The sequence below is a fragment of the Ostrea edulis genome, chromosome 3 (assembly GCF_947568905.1).
Source record: "Ostrea edulis chromosome 3, xbOstEdul1.1, whole genome shotgun sequence".
NCBI lineage: Eukaryota > Metazoa > Mollusca > Bivalvia > Ostreida > Ostreidae > Ostrea > Ostrea edulis.
In genome coordinates, this window is record NC_079166.1 from 72,399,987 (window position 1) to 72,421,992 (window position 22,006).

Sequence of the window (22,006 nt, forward strand, 5' to 3'; positions counted from 1 at the left end):
TTTCTCATATGTTCAAAAAGTTATCAAATTGTTTCATTTGTTTAATAATTCTTGATATGTTTATGACATAATTTTTTTGTCTTCTAAAGTCTCGATCAAAGAAACCTCAAAACTGTAAAAAGGCAAGTAATCTTAACGGTAATGGAATCTTCAAGTTCTCAAAATATTTTGACTCAGTCAAAGTGTAATGTATTTCAGTCGTGTATGTTCCTAACTTTCTGTAAATTGTTATCCTATTTTCTCTCATATATAATCCTAAATTTTAAATCATTTGTTATTCTTATCTTTACAGTCACAGACATGTAATCGTAAAATTAAATGATCAAGTTCTCAAAAAATATCTGAAAACTGTTCATGCCTTTAAACTATTTTTGTATAACACGTTAATTATTCAATAATTGTCTGAAGTAATTCTCACACTAATAGAATGTTGGAGTTTTCAAAACGATATCTATGGTAGACTCGATCAGAGTATAGGATAGCGTGATTATCCGGGTTATAAAGGTCCCCAGTAACCGTTGCTTCTTGTAAAATGTTACTAAATGGGGCGGCCCTTCGGATTAGAACGCAAAAAACAGAGATCCCGTGTCACAACAGGTGTGGCCCGATAAAGGTATCTCCCTGCTCAAAGGCCGTAAGAGCCGAGCATAGACCTAAATTTCACAGCCCTTCATCGGCAATGGTGACGTCTCCATATGAGTGAAAACATCTTGAGCGGGACGTTAAACAATATACAACCAACCAAGGGAGGATGTAAAACCCAAAACGAATATGCAAAATTAGCTAGAAGCATTTCAACTAATTGCAGCGAGGTAGTTAGACGATAAACTTTATTAGCATCGAGGGAATCTCTTTTCCGGTATTTGGAAACAGGTTGGGGTCAGCTTCAAGTTAGGTGAAAAGCAACATGAATGAAAACAATGTATAACGTAGACAATAATTTTACTCCAAATTATCGTAAAGATATATTTCCTGCTAAAATTACAACACAAAGAACACTCTAATTTGCATTTACCTAAATGTAAATGTCAAATCTCTAAAAATTCTTGTGCACCAACTGTTGTAAATGAAAAATTCGGCACAATTTATTCCATCGTAACATCATCGACAGTCCTCTACGTACTTATGGGGAAATTGAAGATCGGGTCTTTAAAAAAACCAAATATTGTCAATTCTAATTGTATACTTTTGTCTATTTAATTCCCAGAAAGAATTGTATGTTGAGATGTGATTAGTGACTTTATAATAAAACCAAACTGTCGGTAAACGATCGATGTACATATGTACATATCTACAAAGCTTTTTCATATCATTTAACCTGATGAACATAATACATTTTACGTTTTACAGAAAATCATATTTCTATTTTTTTGATTGAGCAATTTTGACTAAAATTAAAGGTGTTCGACTCTGTGCACAAAGAATGGAGAAGATTAGTACTAATAAAAAGTTAACGTGATTACATGTAATTATACACAAGGAGTGCTGTAAAATCTTATTTGCGTGCCTAATTGAATATTAATGAGATAAGTATTATGGAAAACTATTTTACAGTTATAAACAGATATATCTATTTAGCAAAGAACAACTAAAGTTTTCCCGATTTTTTTAACCACGAGATCCACATGCTCCCTTTGACAATCAGTCGGCGCTTGCTGCCTATTAAAAACTGAAATTCTATAGCGTGTGGTGTATTTTTTTTCGAACTTCTTTATTACAAAATTTTCTTGAGAACAAACACGAAAATTATCCATCGTAGTTTTTTTAATTCAATTCACAAGTGAAAGTTTTGAAAACTTCCCGGTTTTATCCACGCTAAAATAAAATGAATGTACTGTCGACCTCATGAAACAAGTTCTTGATTTTATTAAGTGGACAGTGAATGTGGTGATTCATGCTAATTTCACTTCAATTAATATGATTTGCTTTTGTTTTTTACTTGATCTGTCTTGACGTTCGATGGAAACATACTTTTCTATTGTCACATATTACACTCAATAATTTTAATATGTAGACGTTTTGTTTGTTATCAGCTTTTGTAGTTTAGTTGTAGTTTTAGTTTCCTTTTCTATTTAGTTTTCTTTTCTATGCAAATATCCAATCGTCCCGAGGAAGGAAACGTTGTCCTGAAAATTTGACAATTCACTATTGTTCGTGTCGTTGGTTATTTTTAGTGCTTTTAATTCCTTTTTTATTTGACCTCGTATCTACTATTAGATCGGACACTTTGGATGTTGATTGTTGTTGGACTATAGTGCTTAATATATATATATATATATATATATATATATATATATATATATATATTCGAGTTCTCGACAATCGTTCGGTCATACGAATCATCGACTATAATTTATTTCATAGTCGAGTACTCGTTAAAATAGCTAATTCTAAATACGTCAGTGTTTTTGTGATTAAAAGTCATGCAAGGGTAGAGTAAAACCGGTTTTAATTCGTTCATGTTCAATTAAATCCTCTGAGTTTGGATACTGGTCTGTAAACATGCCTCCGAAATCCACTGTGTGGATCAAATCAAACGGCCTCTCACCTCTGGTCTGTGCGGGGTTCGAATCCCGCTCGCGCCGGTAAATGAGAAAGTTTCCCAGTTTACTTTCGGAAGGTCGGTGGTCTCTTCCGAGGTATATTTATTGTATGTGGGTTCTCTCTTCCACCAATTAAAACTGGGCGCCACCAGATAACTGAAAAATTGTTGAGTGTGGCGGATGACAGCAAAGCAATCTCTCTCTCTCTCTTTCTCTCTCTCTCTCTCTCTCTCTCTCTCTCTCTCTCTCTCTCTTGTACTATGATCCAACAACACTCAACGTCCAACGTCGGAAAGTCTCGTCATGTGACTCGCGAGAAATAACGTGAAATCGTACTTCCGGGAAGTTGTCAGGATGGCAAGATCAATAATATACTAGACTCGCTACGTTGAAAAATCACACAGAGCTTACTACAAAAAGCGATAGAGCGGTGGATAACAACTGGGTTTAGAAGATTCGTACTAGATAGAGTTCTGCGTTATTACCGCGGTTGTTTTTGAAGGGTCAATACGAGACATTTCCAACAAAGTACAGGTATGTTTACATTAGTCTGCATCATATGTACTGTAAAGTCATTTGCATCATATACACCCATACATCTATATCTCTGAGTTTAGTCCAAGATATCGAAAGTTCTCGATCAAAATGTCAGCAATAACCCCCCCCCCCCCCCCCCCGTAAAAATCTGCATCAAGTGAAAATGCTAAAACACTACAAAATAATTAAAAATGTTCCTGCTGTGTATAACATGGATATATAGCCCTATTTTATTCCATGTTTTTGAACGATTTACAGCTTCATTTATTTATTTAACTGATTTCGTGAAGATATTTCTATAAAATGAAAACAGAACTGACACCAAGCATGTCAGTGGCATATGCAATTCCAACGAGTCAGTTTTGTTTCCATTGTATAGTTGCAGTAATTTATAATATTACAATATGTAAAATTGCATGAAGGGCAAATCCAGAAATGCGGGAGGGGGGCTTTAAATCCGCGACTGGCATATTGTAATGGATTTTAGAATTTAAGATTTAACATACTTCTTATGAATTTTGATTTTTCTGGATTTCAGCTGAATTATCACTAATCCAGATTGTCAACACACATTTTAGTGTGCAATTCTATATTTACTAGTATGGCAGATCCAGGAATTCAAAAGGGGGGGGGGGGGGGTCATGAGGTAGGTAGAAATCTACCCACCCACCCCTTAAATCCGCCACTGGCATATTTTGTGGATTCTATCTTATGAATTTTGGTTATCTGAATTTCAGCTGAATTGATAGAACATGGTACATGTTTATTATGAAATATCAATTATTACTAGTCCAGATAGTCACTTTACATTTTAGTGCGCATAATCTACATGTTTTGTGTAACAATGACTACAATGTTAATTTGTTAATCTTTTAGATATAAAAGGGCAAACAACACAACTGGATCAAGCATCCTAAGTCTGCACCTCGTAATGCTATAGCAATGACACAAATGTATCCACCCAGTCAATCAGAATATAGGTAACTCACCAGAGCTCTTTATATAATATATGCTCGTCAAACTATCAATATCAAAATGATATTTATTCTGTAATGAATACTTGTATACCTGTATGTTCAGTTGATCCAAAACATATAAAGGTTCATCAAAAATGAATGCATCTCCACACAATATAGAAGTTTTAAAAATGTCCTTTCTCTGCAACAGCAAAGGATGCCTGTGCAAACATATAAGGGTTTTTTACTAGGTAAATGCAGATATCACTATAAAGTTTTTCTTAACAAATTCCCTTAGACCGAAATATAAGTAAACACATTTTATTATGCTATAAGAAAATGGTGCATGTCCAAATAAGAATGATCTAACATTGGTATTTTAATGACAGAATATATATCTAGTGGATGTCAGTCTTTTTAGATATATATTTTTTGTGTGAAATTTTCAGAGTGCGACCCGGAAGGTGCGCTGCAGCTCAAAGAGAGCCATGGTTATTGGTATCAAGTTCTCCATCAGCTTTACCTCACAGGCACCACTTGTGATTTCACAGTTTGTACACCAATGAACATGGGAGTGATTCCCATCCTTCGAGTTGAATTATGGGAATTATACTTGGCAAACATGATTGAGCCTTTGTGCCCTCTCTGGAATAACCAACTAGACAGACTTGTGAGAATTCAAATGTCGTCCATTATTCTTATTTCCCCCAATCCATGCCATCAGTAACTCGTAACGCATTAAAGATATAAGGGTTTTAAAGAAAATAATTCGTATTTTCAATGCTTTATTTCTGCTACAAATGATCAGTGTAAAGATGTGCATGAATCACCATTGTAAAACTAGCAACCTTGAATAAATGTTATGTTGTTTGCTTGAATACATTTAATACAACTTGACAATGCAGAATAATGAGAGTCAGAAGTACATTTACAGTAACTAAGTCTGAAGGTAAAATTTGATAAATTGTGGAATTCAGATCAGCTATTTCCTTCAGTAGAGGATTTGCAAATGTGCAAGAGCCACACAGGGTTGAAAATCTTAGTGAACAGATATATGTGTCTGTATTGTGAAGGTATATGATTTAGAATATGGATATTTTTAATTATTCAATTGCACACTCCACATGAATTTGACTTCTCCTGATCTTGTAACAAAGCTGTGATTCATCCTTACTGAAATGAGAGTTTGATGAAAGGAAAGGTGGTATGTCCAATGTCATTCCTGATTAAAGTTTATCAAATATATCAAATCCTTTTTCAGCAAGAATCATATGTCAGCTGGCTTCAACATCTCCAATACACCTCAGTAATCAACAATGTCACCATCAGAGGTGGATCCTAGATAGAATTCAGAACAATTGTGCTAGACATCTGATAACTTTTGCTGTGTGACACATTTTGCACAATGTAGTTGTTGTCTGATAACGACTACTTATCGTTTTTTATAAAAGTTAAATCCAATGTTATGTTTGTTGTATTCATTGCGATCTTTCAGAGGTATATGTAAATTCGGCATTGACCCCTCTGACCCGCTAAATGTAGATCCCTTAGATTTAGGTGGAACTTCATAAGAGTCATGAGAAATTGATCACTGGTGTGAACCTTTGTACCGCCCATCCTAGAAGTTGTTAAATAGACCGTTTCTCTTCATAACAGCAACCAACACATTGAATACATCTGAAGGAAATTATGTATATAAAAGCATCTGTAGCAAGCATAGACATCAATTGAATATCATAAAAAGTATTGCAGAGGTGGATCAAGAAAATTTGCAAAGGTGGGGAAGGGGGTGCAAGTGTAAACTATTCCCCTAAAAGTGGTATGTGTGTAAAATTATCAAAATTGCAACCCAATTCCCCATATTTGTTAAATATGAACTACCAAAGGGAATGACACCCCTCCTCTTGTCCCACCACTGCATTATAACAGTAAATAAACATATTGTATCAACATTTTCATTTTAAAAAAGAATTCAAACACCACAATCTAAATTGAATTCATTTAAGATCTGAATGTTTGGGTGAATGTTTAATATTTATTTGTTGCCACAAGTTTTACAAACGTATATAGATTAATGAAGTACGTGTGTAACAGAAACTTGTTCTGGGTCTTGTATTATGTTTCTTATTGTAAATATTGTAAAACATGTTATTTCAGTTTCAGTGATGATCAGATCCCAATTTTCTTTGATGAATTTTTCGTTTCCAAATTGGTGGCATTTTCCGTGAGGGTCACAAAAAACCCATTAAGCAATGTCATCATTAATTAAAACATAATGAAAATGAGAAACTGCATTGCCTTGTCAATGTGTGGGTCTCTGTTTCCCCTAGCTACATGTATCAGCATCCCATAAAAATGTGTAATTACAAGTTTATATGATCAACTATTAATCAGGGAGATTGACAAAACATGGTACAAATAGAGATAACTGCATATATTTACTTTGCCCAACTAATTGTTTTATTCCCAACCCCTTACCCCCTCCCCAACCCGTTTGCATTCAGTTTGTCTCCTTTATCATTAGTAACATACAGCATAATTGTGCCATGTATTGTTAGTTCTAACTCATAGAAAACTAAATCCTTCAACTTGACAGCTGTTTATTGTCGAAAATATTCAGTAAAATATGTTTTAGATCAATCACACGGTCGTGGGTAAAGCTCACTGCTTCTCAGTTCTCAATCGGCGATTTAGCTATAAAAATATAAGTATTATGAATTTGTTTACCTGCATCTACAAATCCACTTCTTCCTCTTTTTGGATAAGTGGGGAATCTATCTAGGCTGTAGGTTCATTTTAACGCTGTCATCTGAGCATAACCAAAGCAAAAGAAAGCGGTATTTTTTGACTGCTGTTCTGAAGTAGTAAATCGAAAGTGAAAGTAAAGGAGACTTTCCGACCCTAGATACGATGTCAAATCAAAGTCATACACGATGTAAAAATGTATAGGTTTATTCAAGATTTTTCCTTGAAAAGAGGCCTGGAAATACAAGTTGTACACACGTGTTTTAACGGCACTCAAATTGTATGTACAAAATAGGGATGCGAACTCGACTTTTTCAATGAATTTAATAGAGCAATGAATACATAAAGTTGAATAATCAATATTCCATGATGATACTTTATTCATCTTTTTCCTTTATTTCCGAAGTTAAAAAATATTAATTTCTTTTTATTCCAACGTGTTCATGAGTCATTAAACTATTCCTTGTTTAAACTAACCTTAGGATGAAACAAATAATGGCGGGGAAAAAATCAAAGCGTGCAGGTCATGCCTAGCGTTTCGTGCAGACCGTGCACAACCCTTTACCAGTCCAAAACTATTTCAATCTTTCCTGACGAGAAATTTCTTTAAATCATATTATCTGTTTTCATCCATGTACACATGCATATAAAATGTATAGGTTTATTCAATATCTGTCTTTGGGAAGAGCCCTGGAATATACAAATGGCAGAAATATTTTAACAACACTTAGAATGAATGTACAAAAATAGCGAAACAGACGCGACCATTTCATATTCAGTTTCAATGAATTTAATAGAACAATGAATCAATAAATTTTGATTAATCAATATTCCGTGACGATATAAGTTTTCTTTTATTTCCGAAATAAAAAAAGAAATTCATTTGTTTTCATTCCAACGTGTTCGTAATTTATTGATCTAATACGCAAAAACGAAATTTACCGCATCGTACCTGAGCAATCGTTTTAAAATGAATCATTATCATTTCTTTCTCAACCTTTGAATATCTAGAATATTACACGCCTACCGTTTCGTGCAGAGCGTACACCAAACGTGCAAGCCCCGCCTACAAAGTGATCATCGTTTCGTGCAAACCGTTCACCGTTCCGTGCAGACCGTTGAGCGTTTCGTGCAAGCCGTTAACCGTTCCGTGCAAGAATCGTTTCGTACCGTTTCGTGCAAGTGGTGTAGATGTACGCTTCAGGGTCTGTATAATCACTGCTACACAGCACGTGGAAAAAACAGTCATATATGATGCAAATTTAAATCAAAATATGGTCTTACAATCCCGTTCATATGTCATATTGTAATTATCGTAGGTGAGACTTCAATTGTTTTTGTAAACACGATAGAGGTATGTAAAGAAGGTCATAATTACTTATTCAAATTGTGCCGACAACAGAACTGGAACAAATTACGACAGTAACTTAATACACAAGTACATTTAACCTACATGTACCTATAGGCCTGCAAACCGATGAAACACCAAGTCCGCTAAACACATATTGATCCCGTATGATGGATAAAAGTGGCGAGATTACGAGTGTTGAACATGTAAACCTGTACATATAAAGATCCGTACGCAGTAGTAAACGCTTGGTAACACTGACTTTTCCTCCCCAGTCTTTATAGACACAAATACTCCATCCCCTTCAATAATACAGATAAAGCATTTCGCTGAAAGCTTTGTAACTTATCCAGCTTAAACGTAGTCAACATCTTCACTTCGAAAGCATGTTTTTCTATGCTCCCGTACACTGAAAATAAGGGGCATTTTCATTGGTTGAACATCACAATAAGGATTGGTAAAGCGACCAATAGCATATAGAAGGCGGGACACACCTTCCAGCGAAAATATCAGCGTTTTGTCCCAAGGGAGGTAAACGTAGTGCGACCGACCGTGGATTTCCGACGATGGAACATATTTGGAGTCGAGGCATTTTGCCTAAATCCAAATTTATCCGTTCATATTGACCATGAACAGCTCAATAGTGCTGTTCAATTCTTAAATAGACGTCAATAAAGTGCACCCTTGAGAGAGCTTCTACACCTACACACTGTGTTTATTTATAGTATAAATTATTTATGTTCGGTTGAGTGTAACGAATTAGAACATAAATGAATAAACTGAATAGTGAATGATTATGGAAATGTTTGAACCGATGAATTGAACCTCGTACCTCTGCTCCCTTATTTCGTCTAGAACGTTTAGAATAATTATGGTGGGTATATTCTCTGTTTTTAAAATATATGTTGATTTGTTAAAAAATGTTAATGCGATTTTGAAGTTAACGTCTTCTCACGGTCTCCCCTTTTGTATGAAAAACAATGTCACGTGCCTGAAAAGTTCGTCTTCAATTGCCAAGCATATCGTTAAAAACTTTACATTGTTCTATCTTATACAAAACCTTGTATCAGTCTACAATTGCACCAACATACGTACATCAGCATGTGCATTAAGTAGTACTATAACTTTATAAATAACAATCAATCGATGATTATGTCTTTCTTCCAGTGCGTTATCTGCCTAAAAGCTGCATGGAGATTTTACAAACTGACCCAAGCGTGAAAGAAAAAGATGGGATATATTCAATAAATATCAGTGGTCGGAAAAAGATATCGTACTGTGACATGACTATAGATGGAGGGGGCTGGACGGTAAGTAAATAGAAATCAGAAGGTTAACTTAAGAATTTCTAAAGTGGCGATAACGCTGTAGTCTTCTGTAGTCTTTGTTAGATAAGTCAAGTATCTGAGCTGTGCACCAAAAATTGCCCGCTGTATACCATCGTTATGTAAATCGAAATATTAAGTAATTGATATTGATAGATTGATGATTGTATGTTGTTTAACGTCCCTCTTGAGTGCCTTCCACTCATGTGCAGACACCACCATTACCGGTGGATGGTATTGAAAATATATAAAGATTTGATAATTCTAACAATAGTAAAAACAAATCCTGAATCGATGATTTGGTTTAACATCCATTTCAAATGCAACTTCTCGGAAAGGTCACAAATACATGGAGATAGCAAACAGGAGAGTGGTCAACTTATCTCATTGGCGATATTTAAAAAAATCCAGAAAACTTAAATCCTCCAGACAGAAACTTTGTGGGGAAGTGCATTTAGATGTAGCTGAGAAAATTGGTTGTATCAAAACGCACGATTCTGCAAAAGACATCTCCGAACTGTACGTGACTCCACCTCTGGTGTGTCCAAGGGTTCTTTTTTGCCCAACTCTTTATTTTGTATTCCTTGTGGGAGTTATGAGATTGATCACTGTTCATTATTTTTGCCTTATATTACACATAATGTGTTTAGATTGTCTTAAATTCTACAGTTAAATATAACAATGTTATGAACTGGAATCCCCTAACAAACAATAGGCCTAACTAAAATTTATCAAGTATATAAAATATGAACCATGTTGTTTTACCACCTAGTTAAATTCACACATGAGAAAAAGCCTGTTTGAAAAGCTGTCTTAAATTGGTTATTAAGTCCAGCCCCCTGTAATGGATTATCTAATTTAATACTATCAAGCTGCATATTACCACAACATTTACCGTCTGTCTGTACACAAATTAAACTAAAATTCTAGATAATTCCAGTTTTCAAAATTATACAACTCAGAACAAAGAGTTTATTACGTAACGGCAATTGAAGTCTTCCAAATATTATTCTAGAATAGAACATTAAGAATATTTTAGTTGACATGTGTCAATATTTAGTAAGTTGAATTGTACAGTCAAGTGCTTTGTTTTCAATCTTTGTTAATGCGATAACATTTTGTTGAAGCTTCAAAGAATTGCGGCAGTTTTTATATGTTGAGATTAGTTTGATAAGCTGTGTTGTCATAGCTAGTAAAGAGAAGACAATCATGATTATGACGTGGAGTCTTTGACATAGTGCACGTCAATCACTTGTTCAGTATCATGCCTGTGTATAATATGTAGATTAACCTCCACCTAAAGTAAAAAAAAAACAAAAAAAAGATATAGAAAGCATCTATTTTGAACTACTTTTAACATGTTTGGAAATAGATGATAACGACAGCTTCATGTAAGGTGAAGATAATGAACAGTGATCAATCTCATAACTCCCATAAGCAATACAAAATAGATAGTTGGGCAAACATGGACCCTCGGACACACCAGAGGTGGGATCAAGTGCTTATTTTCTGAAATACGATAAAGATGAGAAGTATTACACTATTTTGCTATTTGCCTTGATGTATACAGGCCTTGAAATCAAATTTGTATGCATTTGATTACCTTACAGAATATGAAATTTGTATGTCATATATTTTGTAGGTTATCCAAAAAAGACAGGATGGTTCTACAGATTTTTTTAAAACTTGGGCAGATTACAAGAAAGGATTTGGAGACCCATCCAAAAACTACTGGTTTGGTAAAATTACTATTCATGTTACATGTAGAACGATTGAGATATAAACGGTTTGGCATTAATATATCATTGCGTCAATGTCGCCAACCATGTTAACATGACCAGTAATTGAATCTTAGTATTCCTGCGATATCAGGAAAATTGTATCTCCCCAAGTCGGATAAATTTAAGTTGGACCCTATTATATACATGTAGCATGATATACGCAAATGTATGCTCCTCTATCCATGATATACTGGAAAGTACAATTATCAACGAATGCTCAATACCTGATCACGTACATTGCAGTGGGTACTTTTTGTAAGCTCGGAATCCAAGATGCCCAAAAATTCTGGAAAAAAAATAAAAACATTTCAATTCTGTAAAAAGTTTATTTTGCATGTCTCTACAGCAAACTGAATATCCATATCATTTCTTTCCATGTACCAATATTCTTTTTGCATTTCTTGATAAACAGGAAACGATGCAATTCACTATTTAACAAAGACAAATCAGGAACTACGAGTGGAGCTGTTGAGTTTTGCTGACGAGAAAGCGTACGCCCTGTATTCCGCATTTCAAGTTGGAAACGAGAGCAGCAAATACTTGCTTACAGTTTCGGGGTATAATGGAACAGCGGGTATGAATGGTTTACATATCATCCTAACTAACCACAAAACAAAATACATTGTTACCGTATCAGTTTTACATTAAAATCACACACACACAATATTATACAAAATAAATTTACATGCAAAAAAAGTCAATGAATATGCACATTAACTGATTTTTAGGAATCATTGTATTCTTTTGTATTAGATGTTCTAGATTTATTGGCATAACTATCATACACAATTGATTATTTAATCGATCGATGTTATCGACACTGATGAGTTCGAGCTCCGCTCGTGTCATTGCCGAATCAAATTTAAGACGTAAACATAAGTTTTGATTGCTCTTTCCTAAACGCTCGTCATTTAAAAGTAAAAACCCCGGGTCTTTCGGATATGATCTTGAAAACGGAGGTCTCGTGTCGCACCAGGCATTGGTATGTAAAATAACACTCAATGCTATGACCTCGAGAGCTAAATATAAGTCTAAATTGTGGCACGTTAACTACAGCTAGTGACATCTCTTTATGAATGAAAAATTATGAACAAATTCACAACTCTTCATTATCTAAAATTCATTTATAGGAAAGTAAGTTTTTTCACATAATAAAAAAACGCTATTTTTTATTTGAATTCTAAAAGGTCATGTTTGAATGAGTTCATTTTTCGTAAGAAAACGAGCATTGAATGTTCAACGCCTTGACTTCAAGGGAGAAAGGGGGTTTCCAAAATATATTCATTATCAAGATATAATCAATTAAGCACACTCTGAGATCTATCCACATATGTCACAAATTTCACATTGCTCAATATAATGGTACAATTTGTTTGATGTCAAGATGTAAAGAAGATCTTTATTGTATTGTCAATGCATGCGGCAGGTTACTGGCAAACAAGTTCATATTACAGGAGTTTTAACATTCTCGATTAAAGTAAGCGTTTTGTAAATTTTATGGTCGTTGTAACGATCAGGTTTGACAATACACCTTTTATTTTATTAAATGCTGTCTGATGTGTTTCACACCAATTGTTAAGCCGTTCTTTATAAACTGCTTTTGACTACAGATTACTCGGTTTACCCGATCTTGATACAGGACTCACGGTGGGCGTGACTGTCGGTAGGGGTTGCTTACTCTTCTTGGGCACCTAATCCCTCCTCTGGTTCATTTAGAGGTCCGTGTTTCCCCAACTCATAATTTGATTATGCCCCCGAGATCAAAAATGGGGGGGGGGTTATTGTTTTTGTCCTGTCTGCCATTCTGTAATTCTGTCATTCTGTTATTATGTCCGAAACTTTAACCCTGCAAATAACTTTTGAACAGTAAGTGTTAGAGCTTTGATATTTCACATGAGTATTCCTTGTGACAAAACCTTTCCGTGTGTACCAACATTTTTTAACCTGGGACCTTGACCTGTGAGTTTGACTTACTTTTTGAAAATTTTAATCTTGCTAATAACTTTTGAACAGTAAGTGCTAGAGTTTTGGTATTTCACATGAGTATTCCTTGTGACAAGATATTTCCGTGTTTACTAAATATTTTGACCTTGGCATCTGACCTACTTTAAAAAAAAATGACATTGGTAATGATTTTTGAAGGTAAATATTAGAACTTTCATATTGCAAATGAGCATTTCTTGTGACAAGATCTTTCTACTGGTACCAAAATAGTTGTACTTGTGACCTTGGCCGTCTTTGGAATTGGCCATTATAGGGGCATTTGTGTTTCACAAACACATCTTGTATTTCTTATAAGAGTTATGAAATCAGTTAGTGTTCGTTATCTTCACCTTTTCATACAATAATGTACAGTTATGGACTGGGTCCAAGGAAAAAAATGTTTTGTTTGACTCGAGAACAGATCTCTTGCACAATGCATGTGTATGATACAACCCATCTCTTTTGAATATATGTATAATCCAACCCTTCTCTATTGAATATCTGTTTAATCAAACTCTTCTCTGTTGAATATGTGTATAATCTAACCCGTCTCTAATGAATATGTCTATAATCGAACCTGTCTTTGTTAAATACGTGTATAACCTAACCTGTCTCTGTTAAATATGTGTATAATCCAACCCTTCTCTGTTGAATATGTGTATAATCCAACTTGTCTCTGTTGAATATGTGTACAGTCCAATCTTTCTCTGTTAAATATGCATATGATCCAACCATTCTCTGTTGAATATAGGTATGATCCACCTTGTTTCTGTTGCATATGTGTATGGTCCAACCTGTCTTTGTTAAGTATGTGTATAATCCAACCTTTCTCTGTTAAATATGTGTATGATCGAACCCTTCTCTGTTGAATATGTGTATAATCCAACCCTTCTCTGTTAAATATGTGTATGATCCAACTTGTCTCTGTTGGATATGTGTATAATCCAACCCTTCTCTGTTGAATATGTGTATGATCCAACCTTTCTGAGATTATGAAATTGATCACTGTTTGTTATCTTCACCATTTGATATGTAACATCGCAGAGATGAAGGTTCATATTCTGTTCCATTCTCCTTTTTTCACTGGTAGGAGGAATTAGGCTATCAATGGATTGAGATCGAATATGGATGTTACTTCAGAGATTCTAACCCTGGTAATGATTTTTAATCTCATTCCCAATTTCGATTTCTTAAAAGTTACGTTTTGAAAGTGATTGTCGTAAGTAATTTTGAAATACACATGGTCATTTTACGATCGACAGGGTCGATCAAAGCGCCACTCGGAAGGTGTCATAAAAACATCAAAAACATAACATCAGGCATGTATCATCGTTTTTCAAATGGCTGGGAAGGGTAGCCGGAGGAGACTTTGGTAGTTTTCTTGTCCAAAAAAAATTAAAAAGGGGTGTGTGGGTTCTTCTAGGTTTCGGATTCCTACATCCTCCGCTATAGATGGGCCCGATTCGTATTTTTTCAAGCTTAGATATAGTCTTATCATTCACTACTTTTATCAAAGTTAGTTGGAAGGGTGTATTTGCCACCTAATTTATCTTTATTTGTAAACAAATATAACGAATACGGGTCTCTGCATTCAGTTCACCTATACTTGTCATAATCTTTCATCTTGATAGTCAAGGGAAGTTACTCATTTAGTCAAGAAAGATAATTCAGTGAACATTTAAAAAGTAAACTGTTGTCATTTCATACCGTAAATATATCATTTGAAATTTGTTGTTTTCACAGTATGTACGTGAAAATACGATATCTATTTCATTCAATAGATAAATTACGGTATTGCACTGTTCATTTTACACATCACACTACTATACAGTCACCCGGCGCGCAGGTGCGCATTTTTACAGTAAAACTTTCACATAGAAGTTTTCAAAGGACCTCACTTAGTGCGCATGTCGCCGATTCCTGCGAAGAACATTGAGTACATTAGAGTATGTTGAAGAAGGGTGCATTTTTTCGTGAAATGCTGGAGCGAAATTCAACATCTTCTAACAAAACAAACTCTTCAAGGGCAATTTTCAATGTATTGAAATGTTTAAATGGATTGTAATTACATTTGGCTGTGTGTTTTGATTGAGTACCTTCCGCGGAAACCAGCTACAGTTAAATCAACTACATCGCTAGATGTCTTACATATGTATATATTTATAAAGCACATTTAGGAAGTTCTAAATCAAATCTACGCTAATTTGCTGAAAAATCAAATTACGCCAAATATCTTGCATGTTAAATATATTACATTTACAGCATTTTATATGGTACTAGTACATTCGCAAGTATTTGGTTGATAATGATTATAATTGTATATGAGATTTAAATGGAATGAGTAAGAAACCCGAGATGCCCATAAAATTATTATTCTCTGCCGCTAGAATTATGTTCCCACAAAATTAAAGGATCAGAAAATGAACATATCAATCACAGTCTATGACATAGCGACTGATAAATGTGTATTTATATCTGACAAACAAGTTGATTGTGCAGGGGTTTAACAGTCTCGTTTAAGCTCATCATTTCGCAAATTATATGGTCGTTATAAGGATATAGTTTGCCAATACAATCCATCATTGGGTCAAATGCTGTCTGACATGTTTCATACCGATTGTTAAGCCGTTCTTGGCACACTGATTTTGACTACGTATTACTCCGTTTAGCTGATAAAGATATAGGGCTCAGGGCGGGTGTGACCGGTTGACAGGGAATGATTACTCCTAGGCACCTGATCCCACTTCTGGTATATCCAACTAGGGGTCCGTGTTTGCCAAACTCTCTATTTTCTCTTCCTTGTATGAATGGTGAGATTGATCACTGTTCGTTATTTTCGCCTTTCATCAATATAGGCAACCAGTCATGCGATTTTGAATCTAATTCAGAGGAATTCTTAAAAGCGAGATTTTTGCTTTAAAATGACACAGATATATCATTTATCGCGCATTGACAATTTATGGTTTTATCTTACCTCGTTACGAAAATACTATGTCATGAATCTGATATACCATGGTGTAGAATTTCATTCATTTATCTCATTCATGCAAACCATTTGAAGTTAATTTTAAACAACTTTAATGATATTTATTATTAAGAACAAACATGAATGTTTCAATGTTTTTTTCATGGTTGTTTGTTTGTTTTACGTCCCGTGGAATTTTTGTCACTCATATTTAGATGTCACCACTTTTAGGTAAAGTATCCAACATATATAGACATACACTTAGCGTTTATGGTTGTTAACAGTGACTGACTGTTACCATAGCAACTTTTACTATTACATGATTATGAAAAACAGTTTTTTTTAACTTCCCCTGGAAGTAGAATTGTATAAAAATAGACTTTAAAAAATGCTAATTACATATAGTGTACCGTTACAAAGTATATCACCTCAATATATATATATATATATATATATATATATATATATATATATATATATATATATCAATTACCAATATTCATGCAGGAACAAGGATAGGGGCTTCGTAGAATATTTACTTGATCCTGCAATGTATCTTTGTTTGGGAGGGTTTTTATGAAGTTTAGGGATCCAGTATAGGTACGGTAACTCATATGCATTCGACCCATTGACTGGGATATCCAAATACGTCTAAAACAGAAACATGATTTTGAAGAATTTCATCTTTTAAAAGAACAGTTGGAGTACAATTACGATTACTAAATGTGGAATTAATGCCAAGTTCGTTAAATTACAGTTGTAAAAATGGTCCTTACATACACAGACAATGTTGTTAAAAGCTGTGTCAGCTGGAACCAAAACATATTCCTCATGTAACTTATCTAATTCTTTTATCACTTCTGGTTTACTAAACATAGAATGATAAATGGTACGTACTTTCGTTATGATCTGTCTAATACGGGATATTGATATTCCTATTACACTTTTAACCCATTCTGACAAGATATCAAGTTCTTTTTATATTTAACTCAATGACTGACACAATCTTCAACAGAACTCATACCAGAGATGAAGTTCAATTGAAATGCTGAGGTTATCTGAATTACGGACATTTTAAAATAAGTGATTTAAGGTCCTCATTTTCAACTATGTCAACATCAACATCAATTTTACATTACCACAACCATAACCGCTCTCAGATGATTCTCATGAAATATAGTTCCACATTTCGAATTTTGTGCAGAAAAAGACGGGTCTTTTCAAGAGTTATATCGTATATATAATCGATGATTGAATAGAACAGACACTCAATGTACAGGTCGATTGACTCGCACTTAATCTTTCATATTCCTATCTACCACAACACTTTACGAAAAGGACATTTAAATTAATCCTCTGTCACGAAATGCACCGCATTTGAATTTAAAGTCTCAAGATCCGTCACAGTTATTGTGATGTGGTATCACTCTACAGAGATATTTTATAATGATTGACAAATGAGATAATTTTTTATATTGTTATTGAAGTGTTCACTCTATAGCACTAATAGTTATTGAGGGTTAGTAAAAACCATCGGTATGTGTTTATAAGTACTAACAATATGTGTCAGTATTCCCAGCATGTATCAATAAGTATTATCTGTATGTATTAGTAAGTATTGTCAGTATGTGTCAGCATTATTATCAGAATGTATTGTAAGTATTATTAATATGTGTCAGTATGTCCAGTACATATCAGTTTTATTGGTATGTGTCAGTACTGTCAGTGTGTGTCAGTATTATCAGCATGTGTCAGTATTCTCAGTATTTTTCAATTTTATCAGTATGTGTCAGTATTTTAAATTTGTCAGCATTATCAGTATGTATCAGTATTATCAGTGTGTGTCAGTATTATATGTATGTGCATGTGTCAGTAACCATCATCAGTATGTGTCGTAGGTATTATCTGTATGTGTAAGTAATTATTTTCAGTATGTGTCAGCAAGTAATACCAGTATGTATTAGTATGTATGATCAGTATGTGTCAATATTTTCAGTATATGCCAGTAAGTATATTCAGTATATAAATTAATATTCAACAATTTGTTAAGGTAATTTCCCATACCACATCTTAATGTTGAAAAACCTGCAGATTTCAATCAAAGGTTGCATGTATTTTGTCGAGGATGTATATTGACCACATTCTCGAAGAAAAATGTTTCGCGGCCTTTCCCAGAGTACAGCCACTTCTAAAAATAGAACACATCACTTTAAAACAAGCAGTGTTAATATACATACATTTTAAGGCACTGTCTTTATTTAAACGATAGAACTATGATTTTTTTTTCATATGAATTGAAGAAAATGTATTGACTTTGACTGTTTTCAATAATGTTTCATCTCCTAAACCATTCTCTTGGTTTCAAAGTGATGAAAATGCACGTATAGTAGTCAAAATTTGATTAATCATAGCCTACCATATCCGGAAAATTGTGTTTTCAAAAACCTACAGATTATTGAAACATTTCAATATGTTTTACCTTTACTCTCCAGCAATAATTTGACATAAGAAGTAAGTAGGGTATCGGATAATTTGAGAGCCCAATGACCCCCTATAGGTTAAAAACCTTGAAAAAAAACGCATATTGGAAAATGGTGTTTAAAATTCCTATCTCTGCAAACATGTTTCATTCATCATGTACATTACTAAATTACCATTTCAAGAAATATTACAAGGTGGTTTTAAAACAAACAGTTGAAAACATTAAAGCTTCAAATAACTAAAACCCACTTTCATTGATTGCCGTAAGCTTTAGGGATCGGGCTTGAAGATTAAAAAATCCAAACTTTATGATAGCGCTTACTAAATCCATAGCCTACGTCACATGAATACTAACATAACGTGACAAGAGATGAACAAAAAAAATAAAATTACGTCTTCAGATCTAGTTGGAACAAAGTGATGTAAATCAGAATGATTTTTACATTTTTAACGCTCATTCAGAGAATGCTAACCTATGCTCAAGTTATAAATTTTGGGAAATTCGGATATTCTAAAACACCCGAATTCTGTATGCAATCCTCGCCCCCTTGGTAATTTTTAGTTCCTGGTAGTTTTTAACAATACGATACACCCATGCGATGTGAGTGGTACCTAACGACATGTAACTACCGCGTACATTCCGAGATGTTTCAATAAAGACATCATTGAAGGTCATGTCCAGCCAGAAAAGTGTTTCAGATGAAAGAAAATTACATTACAACATTTTGTTGTATAGGATATTCGATATTTCTACCCGTCATTAATGATCAGAAATTACATAAAAGAAATGGCCTAAAATAGATACATTGAAAGTTGGCAACATGATTTAACATTATAATCTGTAATATTTGCAGAATTCTTACGGGAATTACTAAACGACTGTGTGTCACAACGCAATGTGTATGGAGAGTTTACGACTTCGTGATGTATATAACTATAAGCATTTTCTCTCCCGAGCGTTGTTTTGTATAGAACCGGCTTGTTTATATGTTATGATTCGTATGTTGTTGTTTTTTAATTCAAAATTTTTGTTGTTTGCTTTCAAACAATCAGTCCTGATACGGTCTACAAAATTCACCAAAATGCCACCAGGTTCGTTGAATGGGTGATAACGTTCATGACTCGTGAATAACGTTTCTAATGTTATTTGACGTGGTATGGAGAATTACCTTAATACACTGTAATATCAATTATGGATCACAATCAAACGTTGTGAACTGTACAATAAACTCGATGTTCCTCAATAAAATGTCGTTCAACCCATTCAACGAAAGGTGAAGATAACGAACAGTGATCAATCTCATAACTCCTATAAGCAATACAATATAGATAGTTGGGTAAACACGAACCCCTGGACACACCATGGGTGGGATCAGGTGCCTAGAAGGAGTAAGCATCCCCTGTCTACCGGTCAATACAAGCCTCAGGAACGTGAGGATAGATATCATCAGAATGTAATGTTAAAGACTTTGATTAATTGTTAATGTTCATGTCTATAACAATAAACAATACTCTGTTGTAGGAGACAGTTTGGGTCGGAACGATGGAAAGAAGTTCAGTACGTGGGATCAGGATAATGACAGAAGCAGTAATAACTGTGCAGTAGGCTATCACGGAGCCTGGTGGTACAATAAGTGTTCATACTCTAACCTGAACGGACAATACGTGGGGTCTGCTCTATCTGCTAACAAGTATCCGACCTGGTGGCATTGGAAATCTCTTGAAGCGTTAAAGGGCACAGCGATGCTGATAAGACCCAAGAATTAAAATCAATTGACTAAATTCATGTCCTAGATATAATTATATATCTACACATGCATGACGGAGAGAGAATATTAACGAACGGTTCATAAATAGGAATGAAATGTTCAAGTATTTTCCACAATCTAATTGTTTATTGAGTAGTGAACTATAGCATTTGGTATAGTGCTGTAAACTCTGAACGCTCAACGTATATATTTTTGTGATAAAGTAAATTATGCATATAGCGAACATAATTTTAGCGAATTCACGTATACTATAATATTCATTTCCCTACGTGAGGAAAATCATGAAACTTTTATAAAATACAGCAACGTTTGGTTAAAACGAACTGTTAACGTTGTTCACTGGCTATCGAAGTTTTCTATAACCATATTTTATTACGTACAAAACCCAGCTCAATAGATGAATTATGATATACATCCAGGAAATAAATTCTGTTCATAGTTTTCCCTCATAGAACATACTGTATATGCATATATATTATCCACGTTCTCTATATGAAAGGTGAAGACAACGAACAGTGATGAATCTCATAACTCCTATAAGCAATACACAATAGACAGTTGGGCAAACAGGGACCCCTGGGTATACCAGAGGTGGGATCAGGTGCCTAAGAGGAGTAAGCACTCCCTGTCAACCGGTCACACCCGCCGTGAGCCCTATATCTTGATCAGGTAAACGGAGTTATCCGTATATACATTTAAACATTGATACATAAGTATCTGTCACACAATCTGGGCATTATACTGAAATTATAATGGAGAAGTTTCTTGAGTTGTGTTCGCATTAGTTACAAACATTTATCAGAAAGGACCGTCAGTATTCAAGTGATATAATTCCTATAAATAAGAACAATTAAGAAATAGAGAACAAAGTCAAGGGGAGAGCGTAATGTACATACGTACACGATCAAACATAGTACATTGTCATAGGTCTAAAATATACGGCTATTTCCTGTTTTCAAACAAATATGTATATATATAGAAGTACTTTAAGTTATTTCTAAATCAATATACACGTGTGCATTGTTAAGTGCCTCATTAATTCCCCAATTCATTCCTTAAAATACAAGTTATTTTTATGTATTAAAACTACGAAACTGGTCATATTTAGTCTTTGATTAGAGATTTACAATGCACATTTCTAAGCGTTTTAGTTAGATTCAGCACGCAAAATGTAACAGGTGATGATAATTTTGAATAAAGAAAATAAAAGAAAATAATGGGTGTTCATTATTTAGATGCCAATGAGAAAGGTAGAAGCGAACATTGTGGCCTTTTCTGAGTGTAGAAATCGAACTGAAGATCGTATATGTACATGTAGGCTCAAGATAAAAATCTTTATTTCTTTTTTTCAGATTGAACACTTTAGGGAATTTACCCTATAGTATTTATTAAACTGTTTCAAGTGTCAATAGTGGACAATACGAGGTCATTTGAGTGTTTATGTACTATCATACGAAAATAATTTACAGTACTAAAACGACATTCAATTGTTTTCCTAAATTTAACTGTACACTCACGAAAATCCATACAATGGTAGATGTATAAAAAGAACAAGTACTGGTGTATCAGACAA

At 34.2% G+C, this 22,006-nt stretch overlaps 1 protein-coding gene across 1 annotated transcript; it reads left to right on the forward strand.

Moving 5' to 3' along the window:
• Window positions 1-9,316: 9,316 nt before the first annotated feature.
• LOC130052808 (fibrinogen C domain-containing protein 1-A-like) lies at window positions 9,317-21,643 on the forward strand. The gene is made up of 4 exons (XM_056158850.1): window positions 9,317-9,439; window positions 11,097-11,193; window positions 11,648-11,809; window positions 20,187-21,643. The coding sequence occupies exons 1-4, from the start codon at window positions 9,320-9,322 to the stop codon at window positions 20,429-20,431; spliced, it is 624 nt and encodes a 207-aa protein (XP_056014825.1). The 5' UTR covers window positions 9,317-9,319; the 3' UTR covers window positions 20,432-21,643.
• Window positions 21,644-22,006: the final 363 nt, after the last annotated feature.

Excerpts from the sequence above, each read along its gene's own strand:
- LOC130052808 (XM_056158850.1), top strand. The coding sequence starts at position 9,320 with ATGGAGATTTTACAAACTGACCCAAGCGTGAAAGAAAAAGATGGGATA. Across the intron at positions 9,440-11,096 it reads TAGATGGAGGGGGCTGGACG|GTTATCCAAAAAAGACAGGA; the intron begins GTAAGTAAATAG and ends TATATTTTGTAG. Across the intron at positions 11,194-11,647 it reads ATCCAAAAACTACTGGTTTG|GAAACGATGCAATTCACTAT; the intron begins GTAAAATTACTA and ends CTTGATAAACAG.